At 38.9% G+C, this 21,361-nt stretch overlaps 1 protein-coding gene across 11 annotated transcripts in view; it reads left to right on the top strand.

Moving 5' to 3' along the window:
* The window catches only part of mecom (MDS1 and EVI1 complex locus), a 388,765-nt gene that overhangs the window by 326,961 nt on the left and 40,443 nt on the right, over positions 1-21,361 (top strand). For 2 of the 11 annotated variants that reach the window (XM_062068346.1, XM_062068344.1), the window contains 7 exons: positions 1,173-1,278; positions 1,358-1,471; positions 3,638-3,746; positions 5,889-6,036; positions 10,030-10,183; positions 13,715-15,086; positions 17,511-17,598. In XM_062068346.1, coding sequence (XP_061924330.1) covers positions 1,227-1,278; positions 1,358-1,471; positions 3,638-3,746; positions 5,889-6,036; positions 10,030-10,183; positions 13,715-15,086; positions 17,511-17,598 — 2,037 coding nt within the window. In that variant the 5' untranslated portion in view covers positions 1,173-1,226. Of the gene's footprint in view, positions 1-1,172; positions 1,279-1,357; positions 1,472-3,637; positions 3,747-5,888; positions 6,037-10,026; positions 10,208-13,714; positions 15,087-17,507; positions 17,599-21,361 lie in introns of all 11 variants that reach the window. The other 9 variants (XM_062068340.1, XM_062068338.1, XM_062068345.1 and 6 more) reach the window with 6 other exon arrangements.

Below are 21,361 nucleotides of genomic sequence, written 5' to 3'. Positions count from 1 at the left end.
ATTGTTGTTATTTGTGACCACATTGTTAAGCACAGTATTGTTTGTTTTGATATACAAGGAGGCTATAGGCCACTACCGTTCTTTTTTGAATGTATAGTTAACCTCTTGGCAGCTGAGGCTGCAATTAGAATTCAGTGCAAAAAGATGTTGAAGCACAATGAGCTTAAAGACTTGACCGTTTGAAACAGTGTTCGATAAAGTAGTACATTTAAAAGTACATGTGTTTTTTTATTAAATTTTTTATTGTTATCGAATAAGTATCAAGAATTATGAACATTTATAGGTATCGACTACTGAATTTCTGGTATCGTGGGTCTGAATAGTAAAACAATAACAACATTAATAGCGCAAACATTTTGGACAAGGTTGGTGATATTTGGTGAGGTCGGTGGGTGTATTTAAAGGTCATAAAAATGCACTGCAAAAACTGAAATCTAAGTAAGATTAAATATCTCAAATAAGGGTGACATTTGCTTATTTTCTGTCTGATAAGATGATTCTTCTCACTAAGCAGATTTTATGTTAGAGTGTTTTACTTGTTTTAAAGGTTTCGGTCCTAAATGATCTCAGTAAGATATTACAGCTTGTTGCTGAGATTTTATTACCTATATTGAGTAAAACATGCTTGAAACTAGAATATCAACTGTTGCAAAGCTGTGTCATCAACACTCACAAGTATAAAACTACTGTTTTAAAGTAATAATTTCTTACTTCAAGCATGAAAAAAAAAAATCATGATGCCGAGCGCATATCATTATGTCAAGATAATGGCACTAGCATTTACTTAATTTAAGAATATTTTTCAACATATTGAGCAAAAAGGTCTATTTTTTTATTTCTACCAAGAAAAGTGCACTTGTTATTAGTGAGAATATACTTATTTGAAGGTATTTTTGGGTTCATTGAGGTTCGCTAATTTTACTTGTTTTGGAAAGTCTTGACAAGCCGATTTTTCTTGTTCTATTGGCAGATAATTTTGCTTAGTTCAAATAAAATACCCCTAATTTTTGTATTTTTTTTTCTTGTTTTTGAACACTGACTTTTTGCAGTGTAACAAAGGGGTCCAGCTCCACATTGGCATAAAGTCTCCACGTTGTACAATACAAAGTCCAACATTAGAAGTTGTGTATATTGACATGTGACATAAAACTGTTCCTCTTTACTTCTTTCAGATCTTCTACAAAGTCACTCGAGAGATTTTCCCCGGAGAGGAGCTGCTTCTCTCCATGAAGGCTGAAGAGTATTCATGTGATAGCATCATGGCTCCTGACATCCATGGTCTGTGTCGCTCACACACACATTTTGTCGTACATTGTGTTCGGACATTTCGCTCATGTTCGCTGTACTCGCCGATCAGAGGAGAGGCAGTACCGCTGTGAGGACTGTGACCAGCACTTTGAGTCCCGCAACCAACTACTGGACCACCAAATGCAGCAGTGTGGGATGCCAACTTCCTCTTTCCTTAATGCAGGTTTGGAACTTTATATTATAGCGCCGATATTCAAGCCACACCCACCAAATTTTAAAAGAAATAAATATGTTTACATATATTAGCCGCACCGGACTATAAGCTGCAGATACAGTATATACCGGTGCAAAAGATTTTGTAAATGTTTTTATTTACATACCTTAATTGTTTCCAAACGGTGCCTGTCACACAAAACAGACATGGACCCACTAGCTGCGGAAGCTAGCTCTCCAATGAGCTAAACATTCTTAATAACTCCATGGTGACGTTTTGGCGACTTAACGAAAATAACACAATACAAAAAGAATGCCGTTGTAAGTTGATAATACTAACACAGACACTTGTAAACATGTTAGCATATTCGCTAATGCTAACGACGCTAGCTTGATTAATTTACGATAGCACGTACAGCTACGCATGAAAATAGAGATGTCCGATAATATCGGACTGCCGATATAATCGTCGGATAAATGCTTTAAAATGTAATATTGGAAATTGTCAATATCGGTTTCAAAATTATCGAAATCGGTTTCAAAAAGTAAATTTCATGACTTTTTAAAACGCTGCTGTGTACACGGACGTAGGGAAAAGTACAGAGTGCCAATAAACCTTAAAGCAGTGGTCCCCAACCGGTACTGGTCCGTGGATTGATTGGTAACGAAATTAAATTTAAAAAAATATATTTTTTTATTTTTTATTAAATCAACATAAAAAACACAAGATATTATATATCAATATAGATCAATACAGTCTGCAAACACACATGATTGTATTTTTTTATGCCAAAAAAAAAATTTTAAAAATAAAAATAAAATAAACATACCATACCCCCCACCCCCCCCGGTCCATGGGACAAATTTTCAAGCGTTGACCGGTCCGCAGCTACAAAAAGGTTGGGGACCACTGCCTTAAAGGCACTGCCTTTGCGTGCCGGCCCAGTCACATAATATCTACGGCTTTTCACACACACAAGTGAATGCAACGCATACTTGGTCAACAGCCATACAGGTCACACTGAGGGTAGACGTATAAACAACTTTATCACTGGTACAAATATGCGCCACACTGTGAACCCACACCAAACAAGAATGACAAACACATTTTGGGAGAACATCCGCACCGTAACACAACATAAACACAACAGAACAAATACCTAGAACCCCTTGCAACACTAACTCTTCCGGGACACTATAATATACACCCCCCGCTACCCCCTACCGAAACCCAGCCCCCACAACCCCACCCACCTCAACCTCCTCATGCTCTCTCAGGGAGAGCATGTCCCAAATTCCAAGCTGCTGTTTTGAGGCATGTTAAAAAAAATAATGCACTTTGTGACTTCAATAATAAATATGGCCTTTTTTTTTTTAATTTTTTTTTTTTTTTTTTTTTTTATAAAAAAAAAAATAAAGAAAGAAAGAAAAATAAATTAAAAAAATAAAAAATTTAAAAATAAAAAAAAATAATAATAATAATAAATATGGCAGTGCCATGTTGGCATTTTTTTCCATAACTTCAGTTGATTTATTTTGGAAAACCTTGTTACATTGTTTAATGCATCCAGCGGGGCATCACAACAAAATTAGGCATAATAATGTGTTAATTCCACGACTGTATATATCGGTATCGGTTGATATCGGAATCGGTAATTAAGAGTTCGACAATATCGGAATATCGGATATCGGCAAAAAAGCCATTATCGGACATCTCTACATGGAAACACTCCTACAAACCTCACACATGGGACGGTTTAGTAAGTAAGAATTGTTTTAGTTATATTATAAAACTTACAAACGTTGCTTGGAGTGATGATTGAAGAATTCTTTCGAGCAGAAACGCTATGGGCAAATATACTTTTGGTTCGATGAACGAAACAGGAAGTACGTTTCCAGCCCGCAACACCTGCAGTGAGCAAACTCGTGCAAAAGATGGCGAACATAGCACAAACAACAACACACCATTCCAGTGTCTCTGTCTGTGTTATATGATAACTATTTGTTGAATGCAAAATATTATGGTTGTGAGCAAAGAAAAATCCTTAAATTAGCGACAGTGTTTTTTTAAAGCGCGGGGTACAAAGCGTGGGGGGAAAAAGTAGCGGCTTATAAATATGGTATGAATTGGATAAATACAAGTGTTATTTGTGATGATTTCTTACTTGTCTCAAAGGAGAGGACAGTGACACTGCCCAGGAACCTCAAGACCTGCGACCCATCCACTTGTCTCATGGTCTTCACGAGTGTAAAGAGTGTGACCAGGTCTTCCCGGACATCCAAAGGTACACTTTCTTCTTCAAAAGACGTACTTAAGGGGCTCATGGAGGTGTTGTTTCGTCTGAATATTTAATTTATTACATGCTGATTATTCATTGTATGGACAACAAGTTGCCATAGATCAATGCTCATAAATATTCAACAATCAGCATTTTTTAATATATATATTCGGGATTTCACGCAAATTCAACCAACCTCTGCGAATTATGTTCCGCCTCGCAACTTTGTGTAATCCTCGCAACTTCCCTTCACGCGTTAGCCAATCATCGTCATTTTCACCAATCCGATTTGTCCCAGCAGCACTTAAAGGCAACGCAACTGTCTAACTCAGTGTTTTTCAACCACTGTGCCGCGGCACACCAGTGTACCGTGAGATATTGTCTGGTGTGCCGTGGGAGATTATGTAATTTCACTTAATTGTGTTAAAAATATTTTTTGCAAACCAGTAATTATAATCCGCAAATGTGCCGTTGTTGAGTGTCTGTGCTGCCTAGAGCTCAGCAGAGTAACCGTGTAATACTCTTCCATATCAGTAGGTGGCAGCAGGTAGCTAATTGCTTTGTAGATGTCGGGAACGGCGACGGTGGTTTGCAGGTAAAAAGGTATCTAACGCTTAAACCAAAAATAAACAAAAGGTGAGTGCCGCTAAGAAAAAGCATTGAAGCTTAGGGATGGATATGCAAAACGAAGCTAAAACTGAACTGGCTGCAAAGTAAACAAAAACAGAATGCTGGACGACAGCAAAGACTTACAGCGGGTGGAGCAGACGGCGTCCACAAAGTGCATCCGTACATGCCATGACAATCAACACCAAAATAGGAGCGCCAGACAAGAACTAAAACGCTACACACAGGAAAACACCAAAAAACTCAAAATAAGTCACGGCATGATGTGACAGGTCGTGACAGTACACCTACTTTGAGACAAGAGCTATAGTGATGCATACTTGGTTATGGTTTGAAATCATATCCAACATTTGCGAGGATGACTTTTTACTGTCAATATCGGCTGCTGAGTTTAATTTTTTAATGTTTTCTGCTGGTGGTGTGCCCCGGGATTTTTTCAATGAAAAAAAATGTGCCTTGGCTCTGAAAAGGTTGAAAAACACTGGTCTAACTAATAGGGATGGGTATGAAATCTGGTACTTTTTTGGCACAGACCAAATCCCACAGGTCCTACCGGGTACCAATTCACTTAAATAGCGCACGGTGCCATGTTACGATACCTGAGTGTGGACTAAGCCAAACTGTGTCTATAGGTGCTACCTTCACACTGCAGGGTAGGATGTCCACTTCGGATTTTTTGGGCAAATCCGATCTTTTTATGTGGTCGTTCACGTTACAAAAAAAATGCGATAGATAATGTGTCATCATCTATGCAACTTTTTGAACAAAGAACTGTCATTAGATGCATTGTAGACCTCAAGGGAGTGTTTTAAATGTAGATAAAAATCATAATATGACCCCTTTAACCTCCAAAGGCCTTAGTGGCCACATGCGTGGACAGCACCTTTTAGCTCTTTTTTCCAAAATTGTGTACACTACTGAATTGGGGTCTTATGCCGACATATGGACACTTATACTGCTATTTGGTGGTGTCAGAAGAGTATAACATACAATGGAATTTGGAAAAAAAAGTGTAAAAATAAAAATGTGCATGTCACTACACATGAAGTACACGTTTGTGTACTTATGGACTAAGTACATCATATTTAAAGATTATTTTTAGTTTTTATCCTAATTAGGGTCCAATAAGCCCAAATAGCAAAGAGAAATTAAAAAAACATGTAAACAAACAGTTTGGGCCTTAAGAGGTTAAGTCAGAAAAGACACATTTCATCATAAATCATTTAATTAAAAAAAGCCTTAAAACATGGTAACTTTTGCTGCAACTTTTTGAAAAAGCTGCCGTCATATCAAGCATTTTAAGCCGAACCATCACAAAAAAGCCTGCAAAATCCTATAAAGACTGACAGATGTTCTCGCACTGGAAGCATTTATTCAGGTTTTTTCAGCGTCATCTCCCCTAAAGGGACATTTTTTAGTCTCTGAGTCAAAGCTTTCCTGAGGATGATATTCAACATTTTCAGAAAGAATTCCTTTAACTACTTGCCTCTCATGTTATGTTTCCGTCTTGGCTTCCTGCAGTCTGGAAGCGCACTCTCTGTCCCACTCTGAGGAGAGGGAATACAAGTGTGACCAGTGTCCTAAGGCATTCAACTGGAAATCAAACCTGATCCGACACCAGATGTCACACGACAGCGGCAAGCACTATGAATGTGAAAACTGCTCAAAGGTAAAGTGACGACTTTATGGGGCGGGGGGGGGGGACAAAATATGAATATATTCTCTCTGCTGTTGTTTTTTAGTCTGTTTTATACAGTGGAACCTCGATCTATGAACTTAATTGGTTCTTCAACATGGTTCGCCAACCGAAAAGTTGATATAGTGAAACAAAGTTCACTATAGGAATCAATGTAAACATTGGGTTGTACGATATACCGGTATTAGTATAGTACCGCGATACTAACGAATCATTTTCGGTACTATAAAGCCTCTGAAAAGTACCAAATACAGTAGCGCAGTGGTTCTCAAATGGGGGTACGCGTACCCTTGGGGGTACTTGAAGGTATGCCAAGGGGTACGTGAGATTTTTTTTAAATATCTGTCAAAAAGAACTGTGAAAAGAAATGCAACAATTCAATATTCAGTGTTGACAGCTAGATTTTTTGTGGACATGTTCCATAAATATTGATGTTAAAGATTTGTTTTTTTGTGAAGAAATGTTTAGAATTAAATTCATCAATCCAGATGGATGTCTATTACAATCCCCAAAGAGGGCACTTTAAGTTGATGATTACTTCTATGTGTAGAAATCTTTATTTATAATTGAATCACTTGTTTATTTTTCAACAAGTTTTTAGTTATTTTTATATCTTTTTTTCCAAATAGTTCAAGAAAGACCACAACAAATGAGCAATATTTTGCACTGTTATACAATTTAATGAATCAGAAACTGATGACATAGTGCTGTATTTTACTTCTTTATCTCTTTTTTTCAACAAAAAATGCTTTGCTCTGATTAGGGGGTACTTGAATTAAAAAAATGTTCACAGGGGGTACATCACTGAAAAAAGGTTGAGAACCACTGCAGTAGCGTATCTAGTTGATACTACTATGATTACGTTGATATTTTTTGGCATCCCAACATCTTCTTTCATTTTTTTTTTTTTTTATATTATGTTTATAAACTCAGGAAATATGTCCCTGGACACATGAGGACTTTGAATATGACCAAGGTATGATCCTGTAACGACTTGGTATCGGATTGATACCCAAATTTGTGGTATCACCCAAAACAACAGAAGAATAAATGATTATTACATTTTAACAGAAGTGTAGATAGAACATGTTAAAAGATAAAGTAAGCAGATATTAACAGTAAATGAATAAGTAAATTAATAATTCATTTTCTACCACTTCTCCTTAATAATTTTGACAAACAATAGAATGGAAAATGACACAATATGTTACTGCATATATCAGCAGCTAAATTAGGAGCCTTTGTTTGCTTACTTACTACTAAAAGACAAGTTGTCTAGTATGTTCACTATTTTATTTAAGGACAAACTTGTAATAATAAACATATGTTTGATGTACCGTAAGATTTTTTGTTAGATAAAGCCAATAATGCAATTATTGGCCGGACTAATAAAATCATGGCATTAAAACAAAAAAATAAAAACAACTTCAGATTGTTTTCTTTGTCTTACTTTGGCCAAAAATAGAACAAACACATTTTGAAAATATTACAATAAACATATAGAAAAAAATACCGGCAGCGGTAAAGTTTACATCCATGAAGGGAAGAAGAAAGTGAATGAATGTTTATAACTGAACACATTTACATATTAGAGATGCGCGGATAGGCAATTATTTCATCCGAAATCGCATCACAAAAGTCGTCATCCACCCGCCATCCACCCGAACCAACATTTTATCAAAACCACACCCGCCCGTTGTTATATATCTAATATAGACGATGCAAGGCATTAGTGAGGTTAGAAAGCTTTTGCCTGTTAAAGAAAGGAGACTGATCCAATGCAGCAGAGACATTCAATGCGTGCCACACATTAATATTAATGCGTGATAATATTATTTATCATTATTATATTATTGTTATTTCCATTAAGAAAGTGTTGACTATTGTTGCCAATGCCCTCAGATCAGGAGTGCGTTCCTCACACTTTGTGTGCGCAGTTGCAGCAAGCAGAACAATGCTTTTAAGAAGTTAAAAAAATGTTTTAGAAAGACTAGGCCTATATTTTCGTTAGGTAAAAAAAATGTTCTGAATTTATTTCAATGAATATTAACTTGTTAACGTTATAATGCTCAAATAGGGACGAGGGCGGAGTGCACAGTGAAACAGTGAACAATTTTGCGACAAAGATGAACCTTTATTGATTGATCTGCAGCCATGACAAAATATACATTGTATATATATTTCCGAATTGGTTCAACCGCCACCCGCCCGAATCTATTTAAAATCAATTTTTTTCGTCATGTCACCCGCCCGACCCGAGGTTTATCCGCGGACTCCGCGGTTGTGTCCGCAAACCGCGCATCTCTATTACGTATGCATAAAATGTGTTTTCTTTTGTATTTTTTTTAATGAATTAAGTAATGTTTATGACAACCTTTTTTCCAAAACACAACATAGAATGTGAGATATAACAGGATAATGCATACATGTATCATTTGTTTTCAAAACGGTTACAAAAAAGTGGGACCCCAAAACTTTACTGCGGGACCCCATTTTCATGATTTGATTTTGAAAATTCCAACGCCAACACTGATGGAGTATTGGTGCGTGCCAAACAGCAGCAGGCGGCTGTGGCCTGCGGGCCGGTTCTAATACTAATCAAATAACATCCATAGATCATTCATTTGTGGGCCGGATCTGGCCCGCGGGCCTTGACTTTTACACCCATGTCTTAGACCAGGGGTGTCCAAACTTTTTCCACTAAGGGCCGCACATGGAAAAATTAAAGCATGTGGGGGCCGTTTTGATATTTTTCATTTTCAAACCATAACAAAATATATGGATTTTTTATTTATTTTACCTTTAAGGGTCCCGGGGACCATAAAGGGTCTCAGTCATTAAATTGTTAAAAATAAGTCAGATTATTATTTTTTTTCATTATTTAACGCTTACAGTAAATCTCTATATCAACTTCAAGTTGATATAAAGTAATACAAATTAAAATAAATGTTTTATGGCTTTTCTGTCAAAAACAACTTAGTTTTTTTATAGTAAAACTGAAATATGCAGTATTTAGTAATTAAAGCCCTAAAAGATCAATAATGCAGGACACCATTGATTTTAATTGTTTCATATTTTTGAGTAATCACAGTGAAAAGATAAATAAAAAATCACTAAATATATTTGGGATCCAAAAGATGCCCCGCTCATAAAGTGATACATTTTTATTAGGTTTTTCTTTTACTTTCAACACTTAAGTTACGAGATCAACTTCAGATATATCTGTCGATTTTATGCTGGAACAATTATTTTGTTTGTTTTATGCGCTTTTGTCAAATAAAACTTTGATGTTTTTATGCAATATTTACCACATAAAACATTTTAAAGTGAAATATTTGAAGTAATTGGAGCCCTGAAAATAATTCATTATAACACGGATTTTTTGTCATATTTTTTTCTTTTGAGCAATGGCAAAAAAAAGAAAAATAAAGAAAGACCAAAGAAAAAAAAACAGCCTGCGTGGCAGTTTTTGTGTCAACATTGCAACTTTTTCTCGTTATATTTCACCTTATTCCACTTTTTTTAATGTTCTTTTTTATTTTTACAATAGTGTTTCCAGAATGTGTGGCGGGACGGTAAACAATTAGCTGCGGGCCGCAAATGGCCCCCGGGCCGCACTTTGGAAACCCCTGTCTTAGACGGTCTAGCCTCGAACCTCTTCGAAATAGCCGTGCCCGAGTGTACAGGATGTAAACAGGATGTTAAGTAAGGGGCCCCGCCTCTTGTGTACGGGAAGTGATGTCATCTAAATGGCAGACTCCGTAGGGCTTCCAGTAGCACACAAAATGAATGAATAAATAAATAAATGCAGAGTTTGTACGCCGAGACACGGTCCACGCACAGAGGCATATTTGGCGTTGTGTAAATGTTCGATTCCTCGTTCAGGAATCGAGGTTCCACTGTAGGGGCCCGTGTGACGTCGGTAGCTAGTAACACCCATGTCTTTGCGGTTGCTTCCCCCAGCAGGTGTTCACAGACCCCAGTAACCTTCAGAGGCACATTCGCTCGCAGCACGTGGGGGCGCGGGCCCACGCCTGCTCCGACTGCGGCAAGACATTCGCCACGTCCTCTGGGCTGAAGCAGCATAAGCACATCCATAGCAGTGTCAAGCCCTTCATGTGTAAGTCACTAAGACCCTACCTATGTAAGTCTCCTCAGTACATTATCATAACATGCTTGTGTACATGGAAAACCTGTTTGTATTGTTTCATGGGGTATTAATCATATTTGTTTGCAGAGAAAATCTACTTAAACCTACCTCATAGGCGCACAAATATGTTGTTGATTATTTAACGAACGTGTAATTGGACCCACTTTCACTTGGGCTAACCTGACTGACCCAGTCTGACCCAGCTTTGGCGTTACTGCACGCTCTCTCTCTCTCTCTCTCTCTCTCACACACACACACACACACAAACTTTTTGCCCTTGTTAACTCCAGCGAGACACATTTTGACCTTTCACACTCTACCTCCCCTAAAGCATTATGACCTTCACCCTTTGCCTCTTCTCTGTTACCCCGGACGCATGTGAAAAGAAGTCCACCCACGCCAGACCCTACTCTGCTTTTCAATCAGCACATATTAACATACACATACATATATACACACAGAGGTCGGGGTGACTGCATCCCGACTGCAGACCCTCGACCCCCCCCCCCCCCCCCCCCTGTTCCCTCCCCGTCCACACCATTCTTCACAAATAGCAACCACATGTACTGATGTCGGTCTTTTCCCATTTGCTGTAATCAAGAGGGGTTTAAACTGGGTTTAAATACTGCTAATGGTTGTGTGAAAAACAACATAATAAATAAATCACTGACAATACTGGAGAGGTCATGTATGTTAAAGGGAAACTGCACTTTTTTTGTGAATTTTGCCTATTATTATGTAAGACAAGCACACATATTTTTTTCTTTTTTATGCATTCTAACTCGTAAATAAATGCTAGCAAAAGTCAGCTAACAATGAGGCCAAAGTCGCTCTATTCTGCCTATAAAGCACTTTATCATTGTTTTATATACACACTAAGTATATAAATATGTATATTAGGGCTGCAACTAACGATTAATTTGATAATCGATTAATCTGTCGATTATTACTTCGATTGATAATCGGATAAATTAGACTGTGACAGTCTCCAGCTGTCGCTCAGGTTCTCAGGACCATCAAACAGAGACATATTTGAGCAGTTGTGACTTCGTTTATTTTTGCCAATAAACCTTCAGTCCAGGTCGCTTTTCAGCTCCTCTCCTTCGCTCGTCGTCGTCTGTCTCTCGCTCTCCTCCTCTCTCGCGCTGCGTCAGCTTCCCTCTGGTTTCGTCTCCTTCCGTCTCTCCTTCCGGTCCTCCTCCCTCTCTCTGCTGCTCCCCTTTTCTTTAGCGAGAGGAGATTGGACCTTATATTTTTGAGCCTGAATATAAGGAGGATGATTTACATGTTTTGGAAGCTGTGTGCTAAACAGATCCAGCTTTTAGTAAAATACTAAGCATCATGTAGCAGTATTGCTAGAAGCTAAACTAGATGTACAAGCTACACACACAATAAAACAATCACTTACTGTACAATGTCTGCTCCAACATGATGTATCATGTTGTATGCATGCATGTTCGAAATCAACTCAAACTCAAACTCAAACACAAACTCAAACTCAAACAAGGTTGGCGACTGATGGGATGTATATATATTCCTACCTTGACGAAGAATTAATCATAATCCTCATGCAGGTTAAAAAAAAATGTGCTGAAATTCAAAAGCCTCACTATAAACAGTTAGAATATTTTTTTAATCAGATTAATCACACTTCCGAATTGTGATTAATCACGATGAATCACAGTAGATTACTCAATTGCATAATTTAACTTAGAAAATACCCCAATATAAATTAAAGGAGCATGTTGTACCCCGCCTTCCGCCCGAATGCAGCTGAGATAGGCTCCAGCACCCCCCGCGACCCCAAAAGGGACAAGCGGTAGAAAATGGATGGGGATGGATGATTTGTCAAAACACACAGGGGGATTAAACGGTGTTGATACATGAATAATGCAATCATTTTTCGTGGTTAATCACATGCATTAACTGGTGTTTTCTTGTTTGAATGTTTTTGGATTGCGTCGCAACTGATTGGTATGAGTCCCTGTGACCGAATCCTTTCCATGGCCAAAATATACCAGTTTATCACCATGCTGGTATCGCGTCAAATCGCATCAAATCTTCTATTTTGTACTCCTTAGAAAATGTACTAGTCTTCACACAGTGAAATCTCGGTGTTAAAAGATAGCAATATCTCAAAATGTCCTTAGCCTTATAAATCATATAAGCATAATCCTATATACTGATGTGCTAACTACTAATGACATATTTTTAGTTCAGCAGTATTACTGTTCCTTTGTCTTAAAAAAATTAGGCAAATATTCCTTTAATGGCCTACTCTATGGATCATAAAAAAACAACTAGGTTTTAGATTTAGATGTGGTAGATATCTCCGACTCCAGCCCCTCGAAACATTGATGTTAGAACTGAGAAAAAAACACATTCAAAACATACATTACACAGTTTAACAATAATACAATATAAAATTCAGAGTTTTAAGTGACAAAGATGCTGTAGAAGACACTCACTGCAGCTAACATTGTGCATTACACAAGTACATCAAAACATATTTCCTAAAATCATTAAAAAAAACTCTTTTACAATTTCCTTTTATACCAGTAGCCTAAAAACTATGATTAATATGTTGTCTCGGAAGCAGCCGTTTTACAAGACCTCAGTAAATAATGCTTGTGTTGCTAGTTCTCTTATATTTCCAGGTATTGTTTCATGCTTGACACGCTCGATAGGAAAACGAGAGTTGCCCAAACACTAAACTTTTCTAAACGGCACCAAACAGTCACCTCTGGAGCCACACCTAGTTGTCCTGTTTCTCTATTCTTCCACCAATAATTTGGTAACAACCCCCCGTGTGACATTTTAAGTAAATTGTAGTTTCTTAGATATCTTTGACGGACTAATAATGACAAAAGAGGGGTCAGACGGTCTGACTTGAGCATACTTGAGTCGACTGTGGGAAGGTCACTGACCACAGGATGACAGGGACCCAGCTTAGGGACAAGGTGAGGGAGCTGGGTGATGGGAAAGACCTGGTAGGAGGGAGGGCAAGAGGACCGATAGAGGACCTGTGCTGGGAACCAGACTGCAGGATAGGATTCATTCAACTCTGCTTCCTTCACAAACTTAAAATAGAGCCATTGTACTTAAAGCTCCTAGGAATGTGTGTGTGTGTATCAGTGTGCCTGCATGCCTTTGTGTGTTTCCTTCTTAGTCTGTGTTGTGTGTGTGTGTGTGTGTAATTGTTTATGGAGTGAGTCCCTGGGACACAATGAGGCTGAAGATGCCTGGGAACTTGGTTTGATGTGCAGGTGATGAGTGGCAACAACGGACTCACACTGTCAACCCGTTACAATACCAGGATCTGGACACACCTCACCTCCTCATTGTCATGATATTGATGGGAACATAAGCCTTTTGCATTGCATTTCCTTTGTACCCCATGCTAAATAGAAGTGGTTACGTGATGTAATGTTGTGTACTTTTGTGTGTTTGTGCGTGCCACATCCTGAAACCGTCCCTGTCTCTGTCTCTGTGCCCCTGCAGGTGAGGTATGCCATAAGTCCTACACCCAGTTCTCGAACCTGTGCCGCCACAAACGCATGCATGCAGACTGCCGAACGCAGATCAAGTGCAAGGACTGTGGACAGATGTTCAGCACCACCTCGTCCCTGAACAAGCACCGGCGCTTCTGTGAAGGGAAAAACCATTTCACAGCAGGGGGATTGTTCGCCCAGAGTATGCCACTCCCTGGAGGCCCTGGAATGGACAAATCAGCTTTGGCAATGGGCCACAGCAGCGCCGGATTGGCTGATTACTTCGGTGCTAGCCGACATCATAGCGGGCTTACTTTCCCCGCCGCGCCAGCGTTCCCGTTCAGCTTCCCTGGTCTTTTCCCTTCTGGACTCTACCACCGACCACCACTCATTCCTGCCACCTCTTCCCCTGTTAGACAAGCAACTCGCACTGCTGTTGCAGACCTGAGTAAGAGTCCACTGTTGCCTCCCAGCCCTGGAGCTCAGGAGTCCAGAGAGCTCCTCAAGGCCCTCCATAAGGACAGGAGTTCTCCCGCAAGTCACATCGCAGCCTCAGAACTTCACAACCAGAGCTTGTTGTCCTCGACGAAGCTGCGCAACAAGCAAAGTGACCAGTCGGAAAGCAGCGATCTGGACGACGTCAGCACACCCAGCGGGAGTGATCTAGAAAGTATGTCGAGCTCTGAGCTAGAAAGCGATATGGACATTGAGAGGGATAGGGGTGCTGCCCGGGAAAATGGCAAAAGCCACAAACGGAAGCTGTGTGAGGGAAGCCCCGAGAGCCCCAGCCTGACTAGCAGCGGTTCTGATAAAAACTTTGCCGGACCGTCCCTAACCCCTTCCTCCCTGGACGAGCACACAGCTGTTACAGGGGCTGTGAATGACTCTATAAAGGCCATTGCATCCATTGCTGAGAAGTACTTTGGCTCCACAGGCCTGAGCAGCCTGCAGGACAAAAAGGTTGGGTCCCTGGCTTATCCCTCCATGTTCCCCTTGCCTTTCTTCCCAGCTTTCTCTCCTCCCATGTATCCTTTCCAAGACAGGGATGTCCGACCTTCCGGGCTTAAGGGTGAGCTTCAGTTGCAGGCAGATGGCTGCAAAAAGGCTCAGAACAAATCTTCATCAGAGTCCCCGTTTGACCTCACCACTAAGCGAAAGGAAGAGAAACCCGGCCCGCTTTCGTCCTCTAAACCAGAGGCATCGCTTTCCACCGGCCAGGATCAGCCTCTAGACCTCAGTCTAGGGACTAGGGGCCGAAAAGAGGATGAAAAGAATAAGAGCGTAGGCAATGAAGATAGGAAGGCCGGTATGGAAACTCCAAAGCCTGATAACTCTTTACAACATGCCAGGCCAACTCCTTTCTTCATGGACCCCATCTACAGGTACTGTTATTAACAGTGGTTCACCTGTTCCCACTAAGCAATGCAGTTTAGTTCAGTTGGACACAGTGGAGGGCTACACGATTAAATAACAATCACAATAATTTTAATCAATATGGAAATCACGATTATTAAATTATGTTAGCGAAAACATTGTTTCCCAAGGGTCGGTATGGATGGGTACTGAATTCAGTACTTTTATAAGCAACTACCGGGGATATCGAACCATGTAAAAGTAAACTGTGTATTACTATATAGATACCTTGGCTGCTCGTGACATCATGGCCAGGCTAAACACAGGCTTAAACACTTGGCAAGGAAATAATCACTCTAGCAGCACTCAGCCAAACTGCTTCTTGGTAATGTTTCAATGTCCCATGCACACAAAGCATGTATACCTGATAGAAAAGGCTCGAACGTAAAATAAGACTCCACTTTTCCAAGATGCGCTATCTTGATGCTAATTAGAGCCCGAGCAGCACAGCACCGCAAGGACCCTATTGAAATTGCTGTGTTTTTTCTTCTATACGTTTAGATGCCTTTTTGAGGCCCTTAACATGCACAAAAATGTTACAGGCGCGTCAGGTATGGCAAAAAATGCTATATTTTAGGGGTCCCGAAAATTTAATTTCCAAATTGGCTCTCTATCGCCACCTTTTCCACAAGAAAATCGCTGAAGACGTCTATCATGGCAAGACGCACATAAAAGTCTCAGGAACCCATACCTGAAAACGAGCGGGAAGTCGGCCATCCTGGTCTTCGTCTTCCATTATTTGGCGTGTTTAATAACATTATGAATGTACTACTAACTACTGCAGTAGTTTTATTAAGTAATGTAATATTTATGTACAGCATAAATAAGTCGCCACCTCATCGCATTTTATTTTATTTTATTTTATTTTTACTTTATTTTGATCTCATCTTATCTTATCTTACCTTATTTTATCTTATCTTATCCTATTTTATTTTATTTTATTTTATTTTATTTTATCTTATCTGATCCTATTGTTTTTTATTTTATTGTGTCTTATCTTATCCTATTTTGTTTCATTTTATTAGGGCCCGAGCAGCGGAGCAAACCCGACAATGGCGAAGGGCCTATTGAAATTGCTGTGTTTTTTCTTTTATATGTTCTGATGCCTTTTTGAGGCCCTTAACGTGCACAAAAGTCCCCATATTGTGCAGGCGCGTAGGGTGTAGGGGTCCTGGAATTTTTGGTGTTGGGTCAGGGCATCGGTACGGACGTGACCGTAAGCTTCATGCGTGCCAGCCGACTCGCGTAAACCCCACGGTGCAACGGGGGCGAGGGCCCGTTCAACGCTGCTCGCAGCTTTAATTCACATTGGTATTGCTATATAAATTCTAGTGATTAGCATTAGCTAATTTTCATCCCTACAGGTAGGCAGTTTACTTGCGCTAGTGGGGGGATGAATGTGACCTTATAATATAATTTGTAATTAAATAGTCTAATAAAAGGGCTAAATAAACATTACGGGTGTATATATATTTACTGGAAAAATCTTTGTGTTTTTGTTCATTATTTATTTATTATTTAATTCTCATTGTATAATGCCTTTAGCTCTATTTATCTGGGGTTTTTTTATGGGTTTTTTTCGAAATCATAAAAAAATCAGCCACATTCCGCACGTGTCCAAACATCATCAATTAGAGGACCCCACTTGACCCTAATCATACATTTGATCGTTTTTAGTGTTAAATATGTATGTTAAATGACAAAAAACTAAAATATAATAATAATAATAATAATAATGGATTAGATTTATATAGCGCTTTTCTATTAGATAGTGTTATTTAGTGTATAGAAATTGTATTCTTGTATAAGAGTTCTTCATGTTTTTAGTGTATGGAAATTGTATTATTGTATAAGAGTTCTTTAATGCACATTCCCTGAATTCATACACAAGCGCAGATGGGGTGCATGAATTCCAATGAGTTGCGGTGCTGGCACTCTGTGTTTGACTCTATTTAGCACGATGGCGAGCCATTAGCCCTGTCAGGGTGACAATCAAAACATGATGTTGTGCAGGTGTCCACAGCAGTCGCCGGTCAATGAGGTAACAGAGCTCTGTGCGCATACACAATGGCCTTTGGCGTTGGCGGCTTAAAGACGAGAAGCACTACTGCCGCCGTGGCTGCGAAAGAGTTTGATTTGTATATCGCTTCATTTAATAGTGGCAGACAATCATGAAAGTTATTAAAGTGTAGTGAATTATGCAGCCCCAGCATAGCACACAATCCTTAAAACGTCACCATTATATGTAATTGATACCATACCCACTTTCAAGCCCCAAAGTGTACCGATCTGAACTGAACTAAAATGCTTTGCCATTTTGCTTGTTTAGTTTCATTTTGCAAACTCAATAGCTATATATGTGTTAAGAGCTGATAGAAATCTATTATTAGCAGGGTTGAGAAGAGGAGAATGAGTGATCCGTTTGAGACGCTGAAAGACAAGTACATGCGACCAGCCCCGGGATTCCTCTTCCATCCACAGGTTAGTTTTGACTGCACACTAGAACATAAGAGAAAATATCAATAAGTCTCCTTAAACCAAATCAGAATGTGTCATTTACTTGATTGGCATACCGTATTTTCCGGACCATAGGGCGCACCGGATTATAAAGCGCACTGCCGATGAATGCTCTATTTTTTTTCCATATATAAGGCGCACCGGATTATAGGGCGTATTAACCTCTTAAGGCCCAAGCTGTTTGTTTACATGCTTTTTTTCTTTGCTATTTGGGCTTATTGGACCCTAATTAGAATAAAAACTAAAAATCATCTTTTAATATGATGTACTTAGTCCATAAGTACACAAACGTGTACTTCATGTGTAGTGAAGTGCAAATTTTTATTTTTACACTTTTTTTTCCAAATTCCATTATATGTTACACTCTTCTGACACCACCAGATAGCAGTATAAGTGTCCATATGTCGGCATAAGACCCCAATTCAGTAGTGTACACAATTTTGGAAATAAGAGCTAAAAGGTGCTGTCCACGCATGTGGCCACTCAGGCCTTTAGAGGTTAAAGGTGTCATATTTATTTATTTTTTTTCTACATTGAAAACACTTCCTTGTGGTCTACATAACATGTAATGGTGTTTTTTTTGTCAAAATGTTGCATAGATGATGTTTTACAGATCGTCTTCAAGCCGCTTTCTGACATTCGCTTCTGGATGCGCCGTTTTGTGGGCGGTCTTATTTATGTGGCTCACCTTCGGCAGCGTCTTTTCCCCGTCATCTTTGTTGTAGCGGTGTAGCGTGCAAGGACGGGAGTGGAAGAAGTGTCAAAAGATGGAGCTAACTGTTTTCATGACATTCAGACTTTACTTAAATCAATAACAGAGCAGCATCTCCTCATCCCGAAACAACAACAAGGCCGGAAATGTGTCCCGTGAAAAACCGTCCGACCGGAACTCTAATAACTAAAGTTCCTTGGGTGAATAATGTAAACTCACTACACCGGTATGTTTTAGCGCTTTCATGGCGAGTTTACTGACAGATATAAGTATGAACTTTACACTACTTTATATTAGAAATGGCAATAGCGGAGGATGAATGTCACATAACAAGAAGATAGAGAAAAAGAAGAAGCTTATCGATCGTCGTCACGGACTACAAAGGCAGATGCGCACAATTTTTCAGGATTTATGCAGATCCCAAATACAGATCAGCAGGTACCAGAAGGTAAGAAAAGTTTATTTTGCATAATATTGCGAAACAAAATGCCAGATAATTAGGGATATCCGATAATATCGGCCTGCCGATATTATCGGCCGATAAATGCGTTAAAATGTAATATCGGAAATTATCGGTATCGTTTTTTTTATTATCGGTATCGTTTTTTTTTGTTTGTTTTTTTTTTGTTTGTTTTTTATTAAATCAACATAAAAAACACAAGATACACTTACAATTAATGTACCAACCCAAAAAACCTCCCTCCTCATTCACACAAAAGGGTTGTTTCTTTCTGTTATTAATATTCTGGTTCCTACATTATATATCAATATATATCAATACAGTCTGCAGGGATACAGTCCGTAAGCACACATGATTGTGCGTGCTGCTGGTCCACTAATAGTACTAACCTTTAACAGTTAATGTTACTCATTTTCATTAATAACTAGTTTCTATGTAACTGTTTTTATATTGTTATACTTTCTTTTTTATTCAAGAAAATGTTTTTAATTTATTTATCTTATTTTATTTTATAATTTTTTTTTAAAAGTACCTTATCTTCACCATACCTGGTTGTCCAAATTAGGCATAATAATGTGTTAATTCCACGACTGTATATATCGGTTGATATCGGTATCGGTTGATATCGGTATCGGTAATTAAAGAGTTGGACAATATCGGAATATCGGATATCGGCAAAAAGCCATTATCGGACATCCCTACAGATAATATGTCTTACCTTATGCACACACCATAATAATACTCCTATGTTGAAGCACATCAAACGGTGCAGCCTGCACTTATCTTTAGGTTTGACTGCCATCTACTTGTCACACTTATCATTACACCATGTACCAAATAAAATTGCTTCGAGGTGGGTAAGGTTCAAACACTGATGACATCTATTAAACAGACAAGAAGCAAGGAATCATGCAGGGACAGAGTTCAGTTTGGCTCAATGAGGAGAGACGTTTTTGGGCTGTACTCTAGTTACAGAACTAACCTACGCTCTAAAATCCTGCCCACATGCTCCTCTATTTATTTGGGAGGTCCCTGGTTACATCACTGAAGCTGCTGCTGAAGGAAGGGGGTAATCTCAGCAGCCCCAGTTAGACACAATACATGACTATTAATGAAATGCAAATGTGCTGACACTCGTGATATCGCCCTGTCTCTGCTCTGTCTGCGTCACGGCACTCGATGTTCACCCTTGGCAGTCAGCAGGACACAGACACTGATACGAGACGACTCGCTTTGCACAGATAGAAAAGTACAACTTCAGCGCAATTGATAATAACTATAGCAACGGCCTTTAAGCATAAGAGTTGTGTGATAACTTACACATAATTATTCTAACACTCAACCAAACGTATTCCTTACAGTAGGCGCACTGGGTTGTAAGGCCCGCTGTCGAGTTTTGAGGAAAAAAAAGGATTTTAAGTGCGCCTTATAGTCCGGAAAATACGATATTTTGACTCAAACATCTATGTAGTATGTGCTACCCTTGAGTTCTTACCAACCCCTTTGTATCCAAGAAGTTCCAGTGTATCTTTCACACCTTGTATCAGGCCTGGTCAATTATTTTGACTCGGGGGCCACATTTAGAGAACAAAATGTGTCTGGGGGGCCGGTATATCTATTTTTAGGAACAGTAATACAAAACCTCACAATAATGTCTGATTGAATGCTAAAAACGTTATGACAGACCGCCTTAAAAAACGTAATGGAATTTTTACATTTTTCTATGAACGATAAAACACTGAATATTGACAACATATGAACGTCACACCCCCTTTCGATCGACATATTTTACAATCAAGTGAAACGCAACAAAAATGCAACAAACAGTGAAATATGAACGCGAAGGGTACAAAATAAACCCACCTAACATCTGATGTATCTGATATTTGTTGACTTCCCCCAGGGATCAATAAAGTACTTTCTATTCTATTCTATATATCACTAAGCTTTAGAACTCTGTTGTGAAAATCTCCTTCAGCGTCTGTGGAAACGCTTCGCGCCCACACTGCTTGGTGCCTCGTCTGAGCTGCTGTGACGTAGATTACCATCGTAACTAGTTAGATTACCATCGTAACTAATTAGATGACCATAGTAACTAATTAGATGACCATAGTAACTATGACCTAAGTAACTCATTAGATGACCATAGTAACTCATTAGATGACCATAGTAACTAATTAGATGACCATAGCAACTAATTAGATTACCATAGTAACTAGTAGGGATGTCCGATAATCGCTTTTTGCCGATATCCGATATTCCGATATTGTCCAACTCTTTAATTACCGATACCGATATCAACCGATACCGATATATACAGTCGTGGAATTAACACATTATTATGCCTAATTTGGACAACCAGGTATGGTGAAGATAAGGTCCTTTTAAAAAAATAATAATAATAAGATAAATAAATTAAAAATATTTTCTTGAATACAAAAGAAAGTAAAACAATATAAAAACAGTTACATAGAAACTAGTAATTAATGAAAATGAGTAAAATTAACTGTTAAAGGTTAGTACTATTAGTGGACCAGCAGCACGCACAATCATGT

The sequence above is a fragment of the Entelurus aequoreus genome, linkage group LG13 (genome assembly GCF_033978785.1).
Source record: "Entelurus aequoreus isolate RoL-2023_Sb linkage group LG13, RoL_Eaeq_v1.1, whole genome shotgun sequence".
NCBI lineage: Eukaryota > Metazoa > Chordata > Actinopteri > Syngnathiformes > Syngnathidae > Entelurus > Entelurus aequoreus.
Note: the sequence above shows the minus strand (reverse complement) of the source record. Positions and strands in the feature narration are given on the sequence as shown.